The following is a 23,131-nucleotide window of genomic DNA, read 5'->3' as shown; positions in this document are numbered from 1 at the left end:
CAGTTACCAAGTTTACCTGAGAAGCCTCCAGATACTAGATAATGTATGATTCTCTGCAACAGAATCCTTCCCCAGCCCAGTCAACCCCCTTCAAATAGAGGCACAAGATACAGGCTGTCTGGGAAATACTCCCTTAGTTGAAATGTTACAGACAAACGGCAACTGTTGTAGTAAAATGTCCCTGACCACAATATTTCTTTATTTATTTGTAGAGTTTTATATAGCGCAAACTTGACCCGAAGGCATCGGAGTGCTTCACAAAATTTGCATAGCAGTAGTTATAGGTTTACCGATGAAGGTAGACAGAGACCAAAACAATGGCGGTTTGTGAGCAAGGCATAAGACGGCATGATTATTAGTATCAATGTTTGTTATGCTGTGAGACAAGACTTAAAAATATGTTTAAGCATTGTGCGGACTGGTTTCCAGGGACAGAGGAAATGAAGTAAAATCTAAATAACTTTTTAACAATAAATGATAAACAATACATTAAACTGTATAGATACATAGCTTTGCAAACAATGCAGGTCATGAGAACGTGAATATCAGTTTGGATCCTGACTTAAAATATAAAAGGTAAAAAAAAAAATAGAATTGTGCTGGAAGCTCTTACTGGACAAGGTGGAAGATAAGCCGCTCCAATGTGTCGTGGTTGACCTGCGGGAGCTGTTCTATGACCTTGTAAAGTGCACACAGTTGTTCTTGCTTTCCAGGGAGCTCTGTGAAAGTAGAGAGAGGGGTGGAATATGGGGAACTTATTGAGAGATGCCAAAAGCCTTCGCAGCTCAGTGCTAGAACAGGAGCAAAATGCCACAAATTCAGCGTAGTATGTAGAATCCCCAAAAATGGAAGCGTAATTCTTGATTGCTGTACTATTCTCCCTCAACAGGCGGCTCATCCTCAAACATGTTTATGAGAGGAAGTTATAATGAATTCTTCAAGCAACTTCCACATCGTGTGCATTACAGAGACTTATAAATCCTTTTTTTTTTTTTTTTTAAAGAAAAGCACTATGGCCATATGTATGAACACACTTTTCCACAGATATAGAATGGGTACCCTTTGATACATCTGGCCCTATATTTCCAGCTTTTTACCAACAAGACATTTTTATTGGGTTAGCAGTACCACCACCACCTCTTGCAGCTGGTCTTTATTTGACTTTAGGTACCAACTACTGAGGCTAACGGACTATCTTCTGAAGACATCTGTGCGCTTGCCTGTTCGGCGGCACCTAGTCGAGACAGAAGCACAGGGCTCTTCTACATAGAGAATAGTGGTCATTGCAAGAGCGTCTCCTGACTGGCCAAAAGCATGACAATGAAAAACATCACCGAGAAACATACCAACAGCCCGCAAGAAGTCATTGTACTGGCTGAAAGTCATAAGCGGCTCCGGCAGCTCTCGCAGCCACTGCTTCAGGATTCCAGTGATCGTATGAATTGGATAGTTTTCAAGCTTTACGGAATTTGGATCTGCAAAGGGAATGCCCGGTTTATAAGTCATGCACTGGCGAACAAAAACTACAATAACAACATTCCTTAAATAATAAAACACACTGCATCAAGACTTTGATGTTAGAATTCTAAACATTCTAACAGTATTGTCTGAGTTTCTTTTAATACACAACTCAATCATGCAGGACTTCAACACAGCAAAAGCTGATTAAGCAGCACGTACAAGGTCAGTCTGGTGATTGTCAATTGCCGATACATGAATTGGTAGATTTCTGGGTCCAAATGAACAAGTTACTTACCTGCTGGAATGCTGTTTCCGTGGACAGTCAATCTACCCACAGGTTCCTCAATTTGTTTCAAAATTCTCCCAGGCACCATGCTGGATTGAGAAATGTTTTCCAGCAATTGACCTCCTGCGCTAAATAGGTGATGTTGTTGGACTCCGAAGCAGACTTGTCCCCCTTCCCTGAAGTGACAGCGGCAAGCCATATATAGGAGCCACTTGTGAGAAAGTGCCATCTTTCTTGCATGGTATGCACCCACTTTTTGCTGAATTGCTGATGTACTTTGACTGAGTGTGCCCTGGGCTCCTGCCAATCAGGTGCCCAGGGCCTGTGTTCCTTCCCTAAAACTGCATTGAAACCTAAACCCAATTGGCATCTCTGGCCACATGTCAGCCCCTGGTAAATGGTACCATAAGTACCCAGGGCACTGTGACCAGAAAAGGCCCCTAAGGGCTGCAGCACGTACTGTGCCACCCTTAGAGGCCCTGTAGCCTGACACACACTTTTGCAGGCTGAGTGTCTGGGTGCAGAACAAAACAGAGACGACATGGCACACATCCCTGTGTGCCATGCCCACAAGCCACTGCCCTGGCATACATCAGTCACCCCTCTAGCTGGGTGCCCTATGCCAGTGGTGAGGGTACAGGTGCCTGAGCCCTGTACCCCTACAGTGCCCAGGTCCGTTCCTGGGCCCTGTAAGTGCAGTGTTGCCATTAAGAGTATATGGTGCTGGGAGGTCGACATTACGAACTCTACAGCACCATGATGGCTGCACTGAAGACTGCTAAGTTTGGTATCAGACTTTTCAGCACATTAAGCCCACACTGATGCCAGTGTGGGATTTAATGTAAAATGCACGACAGAGGGCATCTTAGAGATGCCCCCTGAAACTAACCAACAACCAGCTTCCTGACTGAGAGGCTGCCTAGGCTGCCACCCAGCAGACATGTTGCTGGACCCCTGGGTAGAGAGCCATCCGCTCTTGTGGGCCCGCAACAATGCACATCCTGGGAAGAGGTGCTAGGCCTCCTCCCCCAGGATGGCCAGGGGAAGCTTCAAAGGCATGCCGCCTTTGTGAGCTTCTCCAGGCCAGTTGCTGTACTCAGCAACTGGCCCCCACCGGTTCTGACCCCCACTCTGGCAGGAAGATCGGCGGGAAAACCCAAGTGAGGAAAAGGGGTGTGCCAGCCTCTGCCAACGCTACCCCTCAGGTGGGGGAGGCGAGGTGAAGCACAACTTCGGGCTCTCGCCATCTTGAGGATGGGGAGCCCTACCCAATCAGGACTAGGCTCCTGCCCCCCTCCCACCGGAGAGTGGCAGGATAGGGGGTGTACCCACCCCTGGGAAGGGACCCATTGGTCCCTGACCTTTACCTACCTGTAACGCCCTTAAGTTTAGTATTTAGGGGCACCCTGAACCTTCCTTCCTCAGATCCCGATTCCGAAACAAGAAGAACAACAAGAAGAAAGAAGAACTGCCGTGCAGCTGCTAACAAGAAGACGACACCAACTGACTTGGCCCCAGCCCTATCGACCCTCGAACCTGCTCCTGCTAAATCCCAGCGTCTCCAGTGGTCAGCAACCTCAAAAACCCCAGAGGACCTGACTGCCTTGCTCACCTAAAAGACTGGGACTCTGACGAGCAGTGGTTCCGCTCAAACAAGCAACAACCCCTGGTGCTAAGCCAGGAACCGCTAATCCAGCACACTCTGCACCCGCCGAGCCCGGCCTGTGCCTGAGTGAACAAAGACCACAAGGACTTCCCCCCCGGCGACTGTGACCAAGAATCCAGCACCCAAGCACCCTCCTAGACGCTCCCGACGACGCCTGCAGCCTCAACTCCAGGGACCCCCCCCAACAGAGGGTAAGATTTCCCAACGACAAAAGACACCCCTGCACCCAGCGCCCTGCGACCCCCTGTGCCCAGCTCCTGAGTGCCTACCTAACCTACAGCTTCCCAACTTACCTCTCAAAGTGGTGGTCGCACCTGAAGAAACTCCGTCCCCGAGCCTGCAGCCTTTGTTCGTCTTGCAGCTTTCCCATTGAAATACAGGGAGCACCCGACGGCTCAAAATCACCGTGCACCCAGCCACCCGAGTGCCCCTGGAAGTGCAGCATCTGTACTATCATACTTCCCCACTTGCCCTGTGTAAGTGACCAGGATCTCAGCTCCCACAGCCGTGTGGCCTGCCTGCTAGCAGCCACCAACCAAAGGACCCCTGCCCGCCATAGGCCAACATTGGGTCTACTCTCTCTGCACCCGGCTGCCCCGGAGGGTGTAACAACTGTACCTACCTGACTCTGGGAGACCCCGGAGCCTTACCTCAGAACCTTAACTCTGCCAGTCGAGTACTTACCTGAAAGCCGATAACCTACATTTTCTCCATAGAGTAACATTGACTGGTTTTCACTTGGAATTTCTTTTAAGTGTTGAGCTTTGAAACTTTGAAATATTCACTAAAAATCACCCAATCAACGAAAACGAAATTACTCACCTGTTATCAAGAGAGATCCCAGTGCTGGATCTTAGTGCCCAGCACTGACCCCGAAAAGTAATTACAACTGTACTTACCGATAACTTGATTTTCCTCCATAAGATAACAGTGCCTGGTTTTTGCCAGAAATTCTTCCAAGTGTCGATTTTTGAAACATACAAATATTCCTTAAAAAACGCCTGTGTAACAAAAACGATTTCTTTCAACTGTTTACATGAGATGCACCAGGGCTGAATCCAGGATCCAGCCCAGAGTAAGAAAAACCTATGCAAAGTAATTGATATTGTGTTTACTTAAAAATTCCCATTGAGCTCAATGTTATAATTGTGTTTAACTTGTGTTGCCTATTGCAACAACTGTAACTATTGCATTTAAAAGTCTATTGCTTATTTAAAGTATTTAACTAAAGCATCTCGTTCTGAGAAAGTATTTTGATACCTACTTGTGGTTCTAAAATAAAACTATATATTTAATATGCAAAACAATTGGCCTAGAGTTCAGTTCTTGAGTGTGTGAGGCCATTTGCTGTCTGAGTGTGTACAACAAATGCTTTACATTGTCCTCTGATGAACAAGTTACTTACCTTCGGTAACGCTTTTTCTGGTAGATACAGTATCTGCCTGTGGATTCCTCACCTTGTGAATATCCCCTGCGCCAGCAACATTCGGAAACTTTTGTAGCAGTCCACACCGATGAGGTTGAAGACGACGTCACAGAGACACGGCTCCGCTCGCGACTCCGCTGACGTCACCGGCTCCATAAGAAGACTTCGTCGGCGTGATGACGTCAGTTCTGCCTTTTTTTCCGTGCCTTCGAGGCACACGGACGGACTGACAGCAATATGTACACAGTACATAATATACAATGCAAAACACACAGTGCGAAGAATAAAAAGGAAGGCAAAAGAAATAGCACTCTTCCTCTGACAGTAATAAATACATTTGAAACATCATCACTATTGTAGGTATACAAGGGTGGACAACGGGGAGGCGGGTGGGTCAGTGAGGAATCCACAGGCAGATACTGTATCCACCAAAAAAAGCGTTACCGAAGGTAAGTAACTTGTTCTTCTGATGGATACATCTGCCAGTGGATTCCTCACCTTGTGAAAAGATTTCCACAGCAGTTCCACTCCCGGAGGAGGGTATCCACCCTTCTATAACAGAAAGTCCTGAAGGACGGAACGAGCAAAATGTCCGTCCCTCCTCACCTCAAAATCCAAACAGTAATGCTTTGCAAAAGTGTGGAGGGAGGCCCAAGTTGCCGCCCTACAAATGTCCTCCACAGGAACACCTCTAGACAAAGCAGACGTGGAAGACTTAGCTCTAGTAGAATGAGCCCTTAAACCCTCTGGAGGTTCCTTACCAGCCAAAGAGTAGCATATCTTGATGAACAAGACAATCCATCTGGAAGGGGTGCGCTTGTGCACCGCTCTACCTTTACTGCAGCCAACAAAGAGCTGGTCGTTCACTCGAAAGTCTTTTGTCCTATCAAGGTAGAAGCTCACCGCCCTCTTAGGGTCCAGACAGTGAAGCCGCTCCTCCTCCTTGGAAGGGTGAGGGGGAGGATAGAAAGTAGGGAGGGTAATGGACTTTCCCCGATGGAAGGGAGTTACTACCTTAGGCAGAAAAGCAGCCCTGGTCCTGAGTACCATTCTTTCAGCATGAATGGTCAAGAACGGGGGTTTTGAACTCAGAGCTTGAAGCTCACTTACCCTCCTTGCCGAGGTGATCGCAATGAGAAAAACAGTCTTGAAAGACAACAGTCTCAAGGGACACTTGTGTAAGGGCTCGAAGGGAGAACCCATCAGATAAGTTAAAACAAGATTTAAGTCCCATTGAGGCACAATAAAAGGAGTTGGAGGAAACTTGTTTGTAAGGCCTTTCAGAAACCGTAAAACAATAGGCGATTTGAACAATGATGGTTGATCCGGCAAACAAAGGAATGCCGACAAGGCTGAAAGATATCCCTTTACAGTGGCTACAGCAAAACCTTGCTGAGCAAGAGAAAGGGCAAACTGAAGAATGTCAGATAAACGAGCCCTCAAAGGATCAATAGATTTCTTCCCACACCAGAGCACAAACTTAGACCACCTATAGGAATTGATAGATTTGGTGGAATGACGTCTGGCAGACAAAATTACATCTATCACATCTGGCAGGAGAGAAAAAGAATTCAGGTTGCCCCGTTCAATCTCCAGGTATGAAGGTGTAAGCTCTGGAGGTGGAGGTTTAGAACCTGCCCCTCTGACTGCGAGAGGAGGTCTGCCCTCAGAGGGAGACAGAGCGGAGGCCACGAGGAGAGGTGGAGAAGATCTGTATACCACATCCTTCTTGGCCAATCCGGGGCCATCAATATGAATTGGGCCTGGTCTTGGCGAATCTTCCTCAGAACCCGAGGAATCCAGGGTATGGGAGGAAACGCGTAAAGGAGACGAGAGTCCCATCTCAACTGAAACGCGTCCCCCAATGCTCCCTGCATTGGATACTGGAGACTGCAGAATGACGGGCAGTGAGCGTTCACTTGAGTGGCAAACAGGTCCACCCGAGGAGTTCCCCACGTCCGAAAGACGTGACGAACCACCTCCGGATGAAGCCTCCACTCGTGGTCGGCGGAGAACTGCCGACTGAGACTGTCTGCACGTACGTTCAGAATCCCGGCCAGATGATTTGCCATCAGACCAATCTGATGCTCCTGAGCCCAGGACCATAGACGCAGAGCCTCTCTGCAGAGACAATGCAACTGCACTCCTCCCTGCTTGTTGACATACCACATCGCGGTAGTGTTGTCCGTCAGGACTTGAACAGACTGACCGCAAAAGGAAGGGAGGAAGGCCTTGAGCGCCAAATGTATCGCCCGCAATTCTAGAAGGTTGATGTGAAGCAACCTTTCCTCTGGAGACCTAAGACCCTTGATCTCCAGATCCCCCTGATGCGCACCCTACCCTAAAGTGGATGCATCCGTTATTACCGTGGCCACCGATGGAGGTAGATGGAAGGGCTTTCCTTGAGACAGATTGCCCTCCACGCTCCACCAAGACAGAACCGCCGCAGCTTCTCTGGAGATCCTCACAGACTCCCTGAGATCTCCCTTGTGCTGATACCACTGCCTACGGAGGCACCACTGGAGGGCCCTCATATGCCAGCGTGCATGGTTGACCAACAGAATGCAGGAAGCAAACAGACCGAGCAGGCGAAGGACCTTCAGGACTGGAACGACCGCTCCATTGTAAAACAAAGGAATCATTTCCTGTATGTCGAGAATCCTTTGTGGAGGAGGGAATGCTCGACACACAGTAGTGTCCAGTACTGCCCCTCTGAACAGGTTGCGCTGAGAGGGCAACAGGTGAGACTTGGGGACATTTATCGAAAAACCCAATTTGTACAATAGCTGGGTTGTAACTTGCAGATGATGAAGCACCTTCTCTGGTGACTCCGCTTTGATCAGCCAGTCGTCCAGATAAGGGAAAACTGGAATCCCCGACATTCTGAGATGGGCTGCCACCACTGCCATCACCTTCGTGAAGACTCGAGGTGCAATAGTAAGACCAAACGGAAGGACCGCAAACTGATAATGTTGCGACCCTACCGTAAACCGGAGATACTTCCTGTGCGGCTTCAGGATGGGGATGTGCAAATACACATCCTGCAAGTCGATGGACACCATCCAGTCCTCCTGTTGCAGCGCTTGAAGAACCTGCGCAAGGGTGAGCATCTTGAATTTCTCTTGCTTCAGAAAAAGATTCAAGATCCTGAGGTCCAATATTGGATGCAATCTGCCATCCTTCTTCGGAATCAGAAAATACCGGAGTAGCATCCCTGACCCCTTTCCCGCTCTGGAACCACCTCTATCGCACCTTTTTTCAATAATGTCAGGACTTCCTCCTGCAGGAGAAGGTGGTCCTCCGAGCAAGCACCTTGACAAGGAGGGTAGTTGGGAGGGAACTCCCGAAAGGGAAGGGCGTACCCATTTTCTACAAGATCTAGAACCCAGAGGTCTGAAGTGACCAATTCCCAATCTTGTAGAAAATGGGTAAGCCGGCCCCCCACAGGACCAGCATGATCCAGAATGGATCTAGGGCTGCTCTGCAGTGGTGGGAGGGGCTGAGGAGGAGGAAGAGGAGGAGGAGGAGGAGAGCTGTCGACCTTGAGTGCAACTTCTGACTCTGCCTCTGTAGCTCTTATACAGGGTGTTTTGCTGCTGTTGCTGCTGGGGCTATCTGTAAGAACGAAAGGTTGACCTTCCAAAGCCCCTGTATCTCTTGAACAAACCCCTTGGCTGAGTTTGAAGGCCCAAGGATTTAGCCGTGGCCTTACTCTCCTTACATCTTTCAAGCGCAGCATCCGCTTTTTTGCCAGAAAGTCCAGAGCCATCAAAAGGCAAGTCCAGGAGCGTTGACTGCACATCAGGGGAGAACTCTGAAGACTTGAGCCACGCACTCCTCCTCGTGGCAACAGAAGAACCCATGATTCTTGCTACCGAGTCAGCTGTATCCAAGCCACTTTGGATTACCGGACGTGCAGCCTCTTTGGTATCCGACAGGACCTCATTAAAGTTCCTCCTATCCTCTTCTGACAGCTTCGGGGTCAATTGCTTTGCTGAATCCATAAGAGCATGGATTTATCGGCCCAAAAGACAGGTAGCATTCGTCGATTTTAAGGCCATACTGGCAGAAGAGAAGACCTTCTTAGCCGACTGGTCCAATTTCTTTGCATCCCTGTCACTCGGGACTTGGGGAAAAGCACCTGTTGATTTTCTGGAACAGGCAGCCTGAACCACCAGACTTGCCGGAGATGGATGAGATGTTAAAAAGTCTGGGTCCCCGGGAGCCGCCCTATACCTCCTAGCAATAACTTTAGAAACTGCAGGAGCAGAGAAGGACTTACGCCATACCTCCATTACTGGTTCTATAATGGCGTCGTTAAAAGGGAGTAAAGGCTCCGATGCAGTAGAAGGAGAGTGCAGAACCTCTGTCAGGATGTTAGACTTAAACTCTGCAGATGGCAATTGCAAATCTAGAAGTTCAGCCGCCTTTTTAATAACAGCGTGGTATGGAGCCACATCCTTTGAAGGAGCATCAGCAGAAGGAGTAATCTCCCATTCAGGCGATAAATCCAGGCCACTAGCCTCCTTCAATTCATCAAATACATTGTCCGACTCCATCAGCTCGCCTTCTTCTACTTCCTCCATCAGGTACCTCTGTTCCTCCAGTACCCTTTGGGCCTCCCTCCTAGACCTGATCCTCACAGCAGGAGTCGGCGGCGCTGTGACTGAATCCGACGGCGCCGGAGCCGGCGTCGAACGCGGTTCCAAAGGAATAGCCGGCGTCGAACGAGGTCGAGTCAGCGCCGGTGACTAAGGGAGCGGCGTCTATGTCCTCGGCGCCGGTAGATGCCAAAACGGCATCGCCGGGAAAAATGGCATGAAGGGAGCCTGAGGATAAGCTTGGGGAACTCCCAAACTGAAGGCCATAGGACCCATAGGACCCGAAGGTGCACCAGAGGGGTACAAGGCTCTGGAGAAGACCCCATACATAGCATTAAGATAATGCGTTGGATCCTGACCTGGGCCTGGAAACGATGGATAAGGCCCAGGCTGAGGCATCACCGCACTCTGGCAGACAGGCGCCGACGGTGGAATCTGCGGAGCCGAAGGCTCACCCGGAGCTGGAAACTCCTCAATAGGAACCGGAAGCGAAGCCGGAGATGAAGCCGGCGTCCGAGATGGAGCCGGTGCCGGAGACAGAGAATGCTCCGGTGAAGCCACAGGTGACGACAGGCCAATAGGAGAATGAGGAACAGGCGAAGGAGATACGAAGTCCTTACGGCGTCGGGAGAGCGAGGCCGATCTCGAAGCCATATCCCTATCCGAGCGATGTCGAGATCCATGCCTCTTCTTTTTCTTGTGCTTCTTGGACTTAGAAGCATGTCCCGAAGTTGACTTCGACGCCGACCTCGATCTTTTCCGGCCTCTTTTTTCCTTCTTCATCCTGGCAATCAACAATTTGGCTTCCCTTTCCTTTAGAGCCTTGGAGCTCATCTTGCAACAAGAAGAACATCCATCTACATCGTGGTCCGATGAAAGACACCATACGCAGTCTTCATGCGGATCCGTTATGGACATGTGCTTTCCGCACTCCTGAGAAGGCTTAAAACCAGACTTCTTCGTCGACATTTTCAGCTGAAGACAAGAAGAGAGAGAAACCAGCAGAAAACAAAGTATCACATACAGCTACAGAGAGAGTCCCGAAAACCGTTGGCGTCGATGGCGCGGAAAAAAGGGAACGGACGTCATCATGCCGACGAGGTCTTCTTATGGAGCCGGTGACGTCAGCGGAGTCGCGAGCGGAGCTGTGTCTCTGTGATGTCGTCTTCGACCTCATCAGCGTGGACTACTACAAAAGTTTCCAAATGTTGCTGGTGCAGGGGATATTCACAAGGTGAGGAATCCACAGGCAGATGTATCCATCAGAAACTGCCTTACTGCTCGACCAAGCTACCACTTTAGAGAGTAAGGTTATATCTAACTTTAACCTCTGCCAAACCTCTGGGGACTGTGGACTCTGCACACTGAACCTTACTTTGCTGTAGTATATACAGAGCCACTTTCTTACACCACTCCTATGCAGACATCCCTTAACAACAAAACCTTCTGCAACGTAAGAGGAGGAGCACCAGTAAAGAACTGTGACACTGCAGAATCGAACATGGAACCTTATTAATACCTATAAGTCCACTCCACAGAATGGGGAGGAGGATGGTTCAGTTATGAATCTGCAGTTAGAGAATAGTTTTTAATAGAAGGAATATGCTACTTACCAGTATGCATCTGTTCTTGGCATATGAGCTGCAGATCTACACACTTTTGCATAGATCGCCATCTGGTGTTGGGCCCGGATGTTTGCAGTTTGTTTTTCCTCTTGGAAAGTCTTTGGAAGTTACGAGGACGGGGACTCCTCCCTTGGTTCGTATTGCGCATGGGCTTCGGCTCCATCCTCAGATTGTTTTTCACCAACAGGGAAAGATGGAGCGTAGTAATAACAGTGACGAAACCCATGTGTGTTGTATCTAAATAAGATAGACTGGAACAGATACAGGTAGCCGGGGAGCAGGGTGGGCGTGTGTAGATCTGCAGCTCTATATGCCAAGAACAGATGCATACTGGTAAGTAGCATATTCCGTTCGAGGCATATGAGCTGCAGATAACACACTTTTTCATAGACTATATAGCAGTTCCCAACCTTAGCGGCGACCACCGGTATCTGTTGCAGTGGTTTGAAATAGTGTTTTTGGTACAGCCTGGCCCACACTAGCTTGTTGCTTGGTTTGCACATCTACACAGTAATGTTTAGTGAAAGTGTGCGGTGTTGACCATGTAGCTGCCTTGCAGACATCATCTAATGGGATGTTCCCTAGAAAAGCCATAGAAGCCCCTATCTTTCTTGTAGAGTGGGCTTTAGGGGAACAGATAGCGTGCGTTTTGCTTTGTGGTAGCAAATCTGTATGCATTTTACAATCCACCAAGCTATCCCTGATTTAGAGATGGGGTTGCCTTTATGAGGTGGAGAGAAAGAGAAACAATTGCTTTGTCTTCCTGAAAGGTTGTGTTCTCTGGATATAGTAAAGCAAGGCCCTTTTAACATCCAGTGTGTGTAGAGCCCTCTCTGCAACAGTTTGAGGTTGCGAGAAAAAAAACGGTAATCCTACCGATTGGTTTAGATGAAAGGGTGAGATGACTTTGGGTAGGAATTTTGGGTTGGTACGTAGGACAACCTTGTTCGGGTGCATTTGGAGAAAAGGTTCTTGTATAGTAAGTGCTTGTAATTCACTGACCCTTCTAAGGGAGGTGATGGCTACAAGGAAAACTGTTTTCCATGTGAGGAATTGCAGTTCGCATTTATGCAAGGGTTCAAAAGGCGGTCCCATTAGCCTTGTGAGCACTATATTTAAGTTCCACACAGGTGAGGGTGGCACTCTGGGGGGAATTATTCGTTTTAGGCCTTCCATGAAGGCTTTAATGGCAGGCACTCTGAAAAGTGATAGGTGCTGTCTGTTTTGTAAGTAAGCGGCAATTGCTGCGAGGTGTAGCCGAATGGATGTATATGCTAGGTTACATCTTTGTAGGTGTAGTAAGTAGCATATGATGTGCTGTATGGATGCGTCTAGAGGGTTGATTGTGCTGTTATGGCAATAAACAACAAATCTTTTCCACTTGGCAGCGTAGCAGGCTCTAGTGGTAGGACGTCTAGCCTCTCTGATAACATTCATACAGTCGGGGGAAGGTTAAGGTATTCGAATTCTAGGATTTCAGGAGCCAGATCGCAAGGTTGAGCTGAGCTGGGTCCGGGTGTCTGATCTCTCCATGGTTCTGGGTTAGGAGGCATGGTGAGAGGTGTCATTTTTGGTGTGGCACTACTGAGAGTTCCAGCAGCGTGGTGTACCATGGTTGTCTGGCCCATGTTGGAGCTACTAGAATGAGTGTGAGGGAGTGCTGTTGTAGCTTTCGCACCACTAATGGAATTAGTGGGAGAGGTGGAAAGGCGTATGCAAATTTGCCTGACCAGTTCATCCATATCGCATTGCCTTTGGACAATGGGTGTGGGTATCTGGCGGCGAAGCTTGGGCATTTTTTGTTTTTGTGGGTGGCGAATAGGTCTATCTGTGGATGCCCCCACATCTGAAAGAACGGGTGAAGAACCTGCGGGTGAAGTTCCGACTCGTGGATCTGCTGCGTCTGTCTGCTGAGCAGATCTGCCATGGTGTTTTGGACTCCTGGGACATGCTGGGCTAGGAGAAAGATTTTGTGTGGAATTGTCCGTCTCCATATGCTCTGTGCTAGTTGAGAGAGCTGTGGAGTGTGTGTGCCGCCTTGTTTTTGGATGTAGTACATGGCGGTCATGTTGTCTGTGCGGATAAGGACTGCCTTGCCTAAAATCTGTGTGTGAAAGGATTTTAGGGCTAGAAAGATTGCCAGTAACTCCAGATGATTGATGTGGAGTAACTTTTGTTGCGGCGTCCATGTGCCCTGCACTGTGAGGTGTAGTAGATGAGCTCCCCAGCCGGAGAGCGATGCGTCTGTTGTCAGGATTATTTGTGGAACCGGGTCCAGGAACGGTCAACCTCTGGAAAGATTTGTGGTGTTCCACCACTGCAGAGAGCGATGGGTGCGACCGTCTACCAACACCAGATCTGTCATTTGCCCCTGAGCCTGGTTCCATTGGCGCGCTAAGCACTCTTGGAGTGGACGCATCTGGAGTCTTGCATGAGGCACTATGAAAATGCAAGAGGCCATCATCCCTATCAGTTGCATAAACACTCATGCTGGGAGGGAGTGTTGAAGTATGAATTTTTGACGCAAAGCCTGAATGCTTGCAATCCTGGCCGGATTGTGGTAGGCTATGGCTTTTGAGGTGTCTAAGGTGGCACCGAGGTATTGCTTTATTTGGGATGGTGTTAGCTGGGACTTTTGGTGGTTCACCGTGAAGCCTAGTTGATGAAGTAGTTGGATTGTAGTGGCGGTGTGGTGTACACATTGGTTGTAGGACGCAGCTTTTATTAGCCAGTCGTCCAGATACGGGAAGACGTGAATGTGCTGTCTTCTGAGATGTGCCGCCACTACCGCTAGGCACTTGGTGAATACCCGTGGTGCTGTTGTGACTCCGAATGGGAGCACTTTGAACTGGTAGTGTTGCCCGTCCACTACATATCTGAGGTACTTTCTGTGGGCATGATGTACCGGAATGTGGAAGTATGCATCTTTCAAGTCCACTGTGGTGAGAAAGTCGTTCTGGGAGAGGAGCGGAAGTACCTGCTGAAGTGTTACCATGTGAAAATGGTCCGAATGTATGTATGTGTTTAGAGGACGGAGATCTAAGATAGGTCGTAGAGTCTCGTCTCTTTTTGGTATCAGAAAATATAGGGAGTAGACCCCTACATTTTGCTGATCGTGGGGGACCTGTTTTATTGCGTGTTTTTGTAGGAGGGAGATTACTTCCTGTTTTAGTAACGTGGAATGTTCTTGTGACATTGGGCGTTGCCTGGGTGGAATGTTGGGGGGGGTAGATGTGAGTTCTAGGCAGTACCCTGAACGAATAATTTGGGTCATCCATCTGTCTGATGTGATGGACTCCCAGACGTGAAGGAAATTTTGTAGTCTGCCCCCGACCGGAGTGGGATGGTCTGGGGGGAGCAGGGGAAAGTCATTGGGTAGGCGGTGTGGCAGAGCGGGCGGTATTTGTTTTGCCTCTGCCTTTATTGTTATTGCCTCTATAGCCGCCTCTTTGATAACCTTTTGTGAAGGTGGACTGAGGAGGGGATTTGTAGGACGTGGACGCGCTATCTGAGGAGAAGCCTCTGCCCGTGCCCCGAAAGGAAGAGCGGCGAAAGGAGTGCCTAGGAGGGTGTGACAGTAGGGCTCCCATAGATTTCGCCGTATCTGTGTCTTTTTTCATCTTCTCGAGGGCCTCATCTATCTTTGGACCGAATAAATGTTCCTGATCGAATGGATGGTTTAATATGGAGGCTTGTACCTCAGGTTTAAAGCCTGAAACTCTCAGCCAAGCGTGTCGACGGAGTAGGACACTGGTGTTAATGGCCCTGGAGGCTGTGTCTGCTGCATCTAAGGCACAGCGTATAGAGGTATTAGTTATGGTCTTACCCTCTTGAATTAATTCATTGGCCCTATTTTTATATTTTTCTGGGAGATGGTGCATGATGGTTTCTAGCTCATCATAATGCGCTCTGTCGTATCTGGCCAATAGCGCTTGAGTGTTGGCGATACGCCATATATTGGCTGCCTGTGTCGCAGTGCGTTTTCCTGACGAGTCCAGGAGCTTTGATTCTTTGTCAGGTGGTGGTGCTTCGCCTGATGCCTGGGAATTTGATCTTTTTCGTGCGGTGGATACCACTAGGGAATCCAGTGGCGCTGGCCCTTTGATGTAGGCAGGATCTGTGGGGGCAGCTTTATACTTTTTTTCTATGCGTGGGTTTAGGACCCTAGCCCTGACTAGGTCTTTAAAAACCTCTGGCGCATGTTTTATTACCCCTTTGAGCATAGGTAGTATAGCAGTAGACCTATGTGCAGTATCAAATGTGTCTAGGAGGAAATCTTCCTCTACTGGGTCAGTGTGTAGCTCTACCCCGTGATAATGTGCCGCCCTCTGAAGTAGGTGGTGAAAACCTAGTGAGGCTTCTGGTGGAGATGGCCTGGATGGATAGAGGTCATCTTGTGGGATATCTGGAATGTCTGGATTATTATAATCATCCCAGGGGTCTGGGGATCCTGTAGGGGTGGGGTCTTGTGGCACATCTGCTGGGTCGTAGTATGGGTCCCGCTGATCATCAGGGTCTGGAGACTGGGTCGGAGAGCGATGAGGCAGGGGTGGAGAAGGTGGAGGTGGAGAGGGTGTAGGAGGTGGGGACGGCACTCTGAAAGGGGAAGTAGCACAGTCCTTCCTCTTTGGAGGTGGAGCTGGTTTGTCCAAATGTCTCTTTTTAGAAGACCGTGCCAAATGTCCAGTTTTTGGATCCTTGGTAAGTGTCTTTTGCAAAGGATCCGGTGTAAAAAATTCTTGCGACACTGGTTGTTCGGTCGGCGCCGACGTTTTCAGGGCCGACAGCTTCCTAGGCTTTTCTGTGCCGTGCTTTTTGGGAACCTCCGATTTTTTGTTTGGTACCAAGACAGGCTTCGGCGCGGGAGTGTCAGTGCCGAGGGCCTTATGATGTTTGGTCGGCATCGAGAGGCTGGGTTTGGACACCAAGGGCTTTGGTGTGGAGCTCGGTGTCGAGGTAGAGGCCGACCTTTGCTTCGGTGCCGAAGGATGTTTTTCGGCACCGCTGGCAGGCTGGCTCGAGCCCGAGCCGCCGGAAGGCTTACTTGGCTTCGTCACCGGGCCAGAAGGTGGGGTGTTCGAAGCAGTGTCCTTGGTCTTGCCTAGGCCCGAAGGCGTGACCGAAGCCTTTTTGGGTGTCGGCGCGGGTGTGGGAGGGGGTATTTGACTCACAACCCTCTGCGCTGGGGTGGTGTTCTCCACATCCGAGTCGTAGGCTTCGGAAGCACTGACGAGGTCCTCTTCGGTGTGCTGGTGTCCCGGAGTTTCGACGTCGTCCCCGAAGATGTCGACTGGAACAGAGGTCGAGGAGTGCGCCATTTTTCGTCTAGCTCTTTGATCTCGAATAGTCTTTTTGGATCTAAAAGACTTGCAGGCGGGACAGTCTCGAGCCTAGTGTTCAGGGGAGTGGCAGAGGTTGCACACCTCATGAAGATCGATGTGGGGGAATTTGGACCCACATCGAGGGCACTTCTTGAATGGAGTTCTTTCCATCAGCCAGGACCGGAGCCTGGATAGGCCCGAAGGCCGCCGTCGATGACTGGAATCGAAGGTGCGTCGAAGAAGGTGATTGAGGAGATCAGTATCTAAACAATACCGCGGAGAGCGAGGATTTCGCTTCGATCGTCGAACTGGAATGTTCGGAACCGGAGCGCAAAGTATTACATCCGAGCCCGATGGCGGAAAAAAACTATCTGAGGATGGATCCGAAGCCCATGCGCAATACGAACCAAGGGAGGAGTCACCGACCTCGTTGTCAGGTTTCGGCATAGGTAGTGAGAAAGGACGTGTGAATGTTCGTATGAATGTTGCCTTTGTCCCAAACTACCTCTCCCAGAAGGCCAGGCGGCCGGTCCCGTGACACAGGTCTCGGATGCATACATAAGCACCTCCCTTCCCTTGGTACGGTGCTTGTCAATCTCGCTCCCGAGCATTCCCTTGATGCACCGCTTTTCTCCGTCCCTTTGTTGAAGAAACGCTACTTCCTGTGTGGTGCAACTGGACTTTTCCGTACCGCGCTGGGGAGCGCTCCATGAGGGGGCGTTATTTACCTTTGCCGCCATCTCTTCTCGAACGCACGGAACCGTGCGAAGGACCCGGACCCGCGCAGCGCAGCCCTCGTTCTTCGCGCTGAAGCGCGCCGGGAACACAGCTCCCTTCCCGGGCTATGGGTGTGAGTCCTCCCTGGTACCCCCGAGAACCGGCTCAGCAGCTTTCTTAACGAGGGACGACTCGTCGGCAAGCCGCTTGAAAGGCTTGGATCCCGTGACCCGTTTTTCTTTTCTTTCGGTGTCATGACTACGCAGAGTGGCTGGACACGGTGGCATTGTGCTTGGGTGAAGGCTCTCTCCAAGGATTTGCCTCTCTAAACTTCGGAGCCGTTCTTCCAGGACGCAGTGGCAGAGAACCCTGTGACAGCCATCATTCAGCTAAGTACTTTCTTTCGTTCGAACTTACAGAGATACTGATGTGCTGCAGAAAGCACAGTCAGGACTTGTGTCTATTGGTAGCTTCTTGCAGTGTCTACGTTCATCCTCAGTTATCACAAGTCTATGCCCTGGGTTTATAGCAGTTACTTGTCCCGTAAGTACACTGCCATAAGGTATTCATATGTATATGTGTCACTCCCCCTGCTTGCGAATTCAGTCCTTCTGTATGATTGTATTTCTTTCTCTGCAGGGAACACGGGGTTAGATAGCAGGGGATCCCGACGACTACTGAGGGTCGCTTCATCAGCCCCACTCCGAAGTGTGACGTGTACTGCACCTTTTTCTACTTTACTTTGTCCCTTTTTTCCCTTTCCCCCTGTACGGAGTCGTTCCTTGAGGGGTGTTCGGAACCTCGCGGGCGTTTCCGTGGTAGGGGACGGGGTTAACTGGCATCATCCATCGTTCCCGCTGCATCTGGAGTGACAGGTTAGTGGGATAACTGTCTACAGTCTGACACTCGTGACTTCCAAAGACTTTCCAAGAGGAAAAACAAACTGCAAACATCCGGGCCCAACACCAGATGGCGATCTATGCAAAAGTGTGTAATCTGCAGCTCATATGCCTCGAACAGTGGGTTACCAAAAGTGAATAACTTGTTCGTCTGATGGCTCCATCTAACCGCAGAGTCTTCACTTCATGACTATCCTTAAAGCGTGAAGGTCAACGGAGTGAGCTTGACACCAGGAAATCCTGCAGGATCAAGTGGGCCAAATGGCCATCCCTGCAAGCCTGTGAATGAAGGCAGTAATACTTGGTGAAGGAGTGTACTAATAGATGTCCAGCACAGTCGTACCACTGTTACAGCTAGCCTTCGCTCGGGTAGAATGAGCCTGAACGCACTCAGGAGGCTCCTTATTCATGCCATAACTCAGAGCCATAACGGAGAGAATGGATTCAGCTGAATAAGGTCCTTGTGGACTGCTCTTTCATTCTCAACACCACTGAACTCCATGAAAATCTGACCATCCATCCGGTGCTTCCTGGTTCGATCGATCTAAAGCTAATGGCCTTCATGGGGTCCAACTGGTGCAAGCTCTTTTCCTCTTTAGAGGCATGTGGCATAGAGGAAGAAGTGGGGCTCATGATGGTCTGCCTTACATGGAAAGGCAACATCACTTTTGGCAGAAATGATGCCATAATGCAATGACACTAGAGCCCTTTTCTGTTACTTGTACCACCTGACATTGCATCTCAATTGTACGGTGAGAACGGGGGGTTTGCGGCTACTTCTACATGCCCAATCACGAACAGCACACATTCAGGTAGATGATTGACATAACCACAACTTACCAATTCAATATAAAACCAACGTGGCCATACCCTGTAGAATAGCGGGGAAGGCAGATTTTAAGCAGTTTTAAGCTACGACACAGACCAGTGGAAAAAACCTGCAAAAACATTAGGCCAGGCTTTACCATTCTCTAAGGACTGCTTCAACTCCCTCATACGATTGGCCGCTCCAGACTTCCGGTAGATCCCTTCTGTGTGGAGGCCGTGCATCTCCAGGTACTCTAGAAGCTTCTCCATCACAATGGGGACAGGGTTGCTGTCAGCGGTCAGAGCAGATACCTCGACCCCAAAGTGGCGCGAATCTGTGTTCGGCTCGTGCTAGAAGAGGAGAAGGGAAGAGGTCATGAGAGTACAGCTGTATCCATAATGGTGTAAACTACGAGCTGTCGTGTGCAGGTTAACCAATTGAGTACTCACTTGTAATGGTTATGCTGCTCTATTTAGGCAACAATTAGGAACTATATGCAACCTAGTGGCAGTAGACAATATAAAATACTTACAGCTTTAACAGTACAATGCATTAACCCACAAACCATGTCAAAACCCATAGATAAAAAAAAATTGTGTAGTGCATGCCCAGATAAGAACTTTTAGGCCAAGAAATGTTTAGGAAATCATAGCTGAAGCAAAAAATCAGCCCACGCCAATGATTTTACTAATATGATGCATTCCGTAGCAACATATCACAGCATGCGGCAACATTTCTCACTTTTACACAGCTCAGTGTTACTCACTTTGTCATGCAGACAACATGGGATACTAAGGTGGCTCTAATGGGAGTGAAAACTGTACATTGTATATCAGAAATCTCTCTGAAGGTGGTGAACTAACCAACTGGCCAATGTGCAATGGGCCCCTATAATTTGCCAAGGATACTCACAGCCGCCAAGATCGCCCAAGGATACTCACAGCCGCTAACAACTGTCAGGGATACTAACAAATTAGGTTACAGCAGCTATACATACCTTAAGGACATAAGATGAGACGCACCAGTTGTGGATTTTCGGTATGCACTTCTTGTGGCAGATCATTGTGCAATCTAGGGAGAAAGAAAATAAAAATTGGAGATGACCAACATCTACGTTTCGCATTTTAAACAAATAACCATGAGCTTTCATCCCTACAACTCAACACCTGTAGCAAATCTGCTGTTACAAGGGAAACAATCTGAGATGTTACATTCATGTTTAAGACATTTATATGGAGACATTATGTTCTATCTCAGATGCTTGACTGGAGGAGATCCACTGTAATAACAAGATCCAGTCCAGATCCCTGTAGTGGATTCACCGGTCCACATACCACCAGACCCAGTACTGAATAAAAAAACGAAACAAATATTATACTTTGCACTTCAAAGGCTGTGTTCACCTCTAGGTCTTCTTCGGATTGCTCCCTAAAATGAGGGAACCAGTAAAAATGGAAGATGCTACCAAAAATATAAATACCAAACTTTTTATACAGCTTTAATTCCTTGGAGTCAGTCTGTTCCTAGATGGCCCAAATCTTTTAGGAAGAGAGGGCTGGGGTGGATGTGGGGGGCTGTGGGATAGCTGGCTTGTCACTTTCCAGGCACCTCTAAAGATGTAAAGCACCGAGTAGCCACTGGTAAACCCCTTATTCCTTTTCCTCAGTGACTTCTGTCACTGAATAATAGCTGCAGAAGGAGGTAGACCCGCTTCTGTGTGCACCGCCCGAGGCAGTCGACAATCAGTATTAGTAGACATGGAGCAAGCGCATGAGAGTGCACTGGGCTAAGACACCCTTGGGGAAGAACCCTGAAAAATGAGAAGCACCCAGAAGGCCTCATCTCCCCCTGCATTTGGAGTCACTGAATTACACCAGCCGTAAAAGCAGGATGTTTTAACTGGTTGCAATAGGTACCAGAGAAGACAGCAGAGTGCAAGGAGCATGTTGAGTCTCCTAAGCCCTATAGAGCAGTTAGAATCTGGGTATATATTTACAGTCAATGCCCAAATACAAAACAATCTGACGCCCACATTTCTCCAGCATGTTCCAATGAGCATTTATGTTTAAAATTGTGCTAAGAAAGCGTTCTCGAGCCAAAGCAGCACCAAGTGATGTGCTACTCTCTTTAACTACTCAGAACTACTCAGACAGGCTTCATTAGTTATTTATTCACTCACCTACAGGACTTCAACATTAGGTCAAATTGAATTTACTGGCTCTAAATAACTTTCAAAAACAGGCTTGCCTTTCACAAATTGTTGACAATAGTTACATTTGACAGACAGTACAAGTTTTTACTATTGCACGAACCGGTACGAAATAATTCAATTCTTACTTCTGCAGAGGTACACTTTGTCCATGGGCCAGATATTGGATTGGCACTGTTCACACGACTGGCCTATGCTAACTTGATAGTGGGTGAAAACGTGGCCACAATGCTCCGTCTGCAAACAGAAGACAGGCAAGAGAAAATAAATGAACGATCGTAAACAGAAGCATTCTGACTGAAAACCAAAGGAAACTCATCATGCAAAGAAGCTGCCTCAACACAACTGCGTGGAGCATTGCATACAGCAATGTCACTTTCAATTTTAAAGTAACGCTCCGCCCACTAGTTTTAGGTGAAAATAGACTGAACCTGTAAAAGTTGCAAGATATTTTTGTAAGAGCTCCATAATTGTATCACGTTTTGTCCCTCAGTGTCAACAAGAGATTTGCTGCTCACTCAGCCAGCAGTATGTCTTCCAGCTAACTGCATTCTTGTCAGATTTAAGCTCCGCGTTGGGAAGGAGGAGTTCTTTACAAACTGACTGTGTTCTGACCAGACACGGCTGAAAACTGACCTGGTGACCATCAAAGTATATGGAAAATTAAGAACAAATCTGTTTGAGCAGGATCTTCATGCACAGTGTAATGATACATGCATGGACTTGCTTTTACAGCACTACATGTGCAGAATTGACATACAAAGGACAGTAGAAATAGCAATAAACCTGTAAGGAAGGCCAGCCGCTTGTCTATAGGGCACCTTCACGCGTTGCCGTTCAACATGCTGGAGTCTATTATATACACGCGTCAACAGTAATCTGGTCATAAAACAAAGCTTGTAGCCTCTGCCCAGTGGATACCCAGTTCCTCCCGCAATGGTCTCATATGGAGGAAAGAGAATGGAATCAGAGGAATACAAGATGACATCATTCCCAGCAAGCAATTGAACTCGTGAACTGTCACTGTACACTTCTCTAGCATTTGATTGGCTGGATAGTGTAAACACTGTAGTTTGTCCCTTGACAGAAGGATAATGTTACTTACCCAGTAAGCATCGGTTCTTGGCATGTAGAGCTGCAGATTCACATGCTTTGCATACTCCTTCCATCTAGTGTTGGGTCCGGTTTTTTGCAAGTTGTTTTTCTTCGAAGAAGTCTTCCCAGTCACGAGGTAGGTGACTCCTCCTTTCGGTGACAGTGCGCATGGTCATTGACTCCATTGTTCGATTGTTTTCCCGCAAGAGGGTGAGAATGGAGTAAGTAAGTGTAGTATAGAGCTGCCTATGCGTATAAATGTATAATGAGGAACCGCAACAACTACAGGTACCTGGGGAGGCAGGTGGGCGCATGTGAATCTACAGCTTTACATGACAAGAACAGATGCTTACTGGGTAAGTAACATTATCCATTTGAGGCATGTGTACTGTAGATACACATGCTTTGCATAGACTAGAAAGCTGTATACTCCCAAAGAGGTGGCTAACCTGTAGATGTAGCTTGTTGTCTGAAATAGTGTTTTAAGTACTGCTTGGACTACATTACCTTGTTGCCGTGCTGATAGTGTTTGGTAAATGTGTGTGGTGTAGACCATGTAGCTGCCTTACACATGTCAGCTAGAGGAATGTTGCCTCAAGAGGCCACAGACGCCCCTATTTTGCAAGTGGAATACGCTCTAGAGGGTATAAAGTTATTTTAGCTTTAGCGTAGCATGTTTGAATGCATTTAACAATCCATCTTGCAATACCAGATTTAGCGATGGGATTGCTTTTGTGAGGCGGAACAAATGCAACAGTTGTTTTACGAAAATCTTTTGTTTTATCTATGTAGTACAATAAAGTTATTTTAAAGTCAAGTGTGTAAAGAGCTCATTCTGCTACAGAGTCGGATTGAGGAAAAAAGACTGGTGACTCAACTGATTGGTTTAAATGAAATGCAGAAATCACTTTTGGAAGGTATTTAGGGTTGGTGTGTAGAACTACCCTGTCTTTATGTAACTGAAAGAAAGGTTCTTCTAAGGTTAATGCCTGTAGCTCACCAACTCTCCTCAGTGAT

At 48.3% G+C, this 23,131-nt stretch overlaps 1 protein-coding gene across 13 annotated transcripts in view; it reads right to left on the bottom strand.

Moving 5' to 3' along the window:
* LOC146772312 (unconventional myosin-IXb-like) overlaps window positions 1–23,131 on the bottom strand; it is a 373,359-nt gene that overhangs the window by 33,247 nt on the left and 316,981 nt on the right. For all 13 annotated transcript variants that reach the window (XM_085638103.1, XM_085638105.1, XM_085638104.1 and 10 more), the window contains 5 exons: window positions 21,148–21,256; window positions 19,808–19,881; window positions 18,968–19,160; window positions 1,347–1,475; window positions 614–719 (listed from right to left, as the gene is read on the bottom strand). In XM_085638103.1, coding sequence (XP_085494229.1) covers window positions 614–719; window positions 1,347–1,475; window positions 18,968–19,160; window positions 19,808–19,881; window positions 21,148–21,256 — 611 coding nt within the window. The remainder of the gene's footprint in view (window positions 1–613; window positions 720–1,346; window positions 1,476–18,967; window positions 19,161–19,807; window positions 19,882–21,147; window positions 21,257–23,131) is intronic.

Source organism: Triturus cristatus, chromosome 12 (genome assembly GCF_964204655.1).
Source record: "Triturus cristatus chromosome 12, aTriCri1.1, whole genome shotgun sequence".
Classification (NCBI taxonomy): domain Eukaryota; kingdom Metazoa; phylum Chordata; class Amphibia; order Caudata; family Salamandridae; genus Triturus; species Triturus cristatus.
The sequence above is the reverse complement of the archived record's forward strand: the minus strand, read 5'-3'. Positions and strand labels throughout refer to the sequence as shown.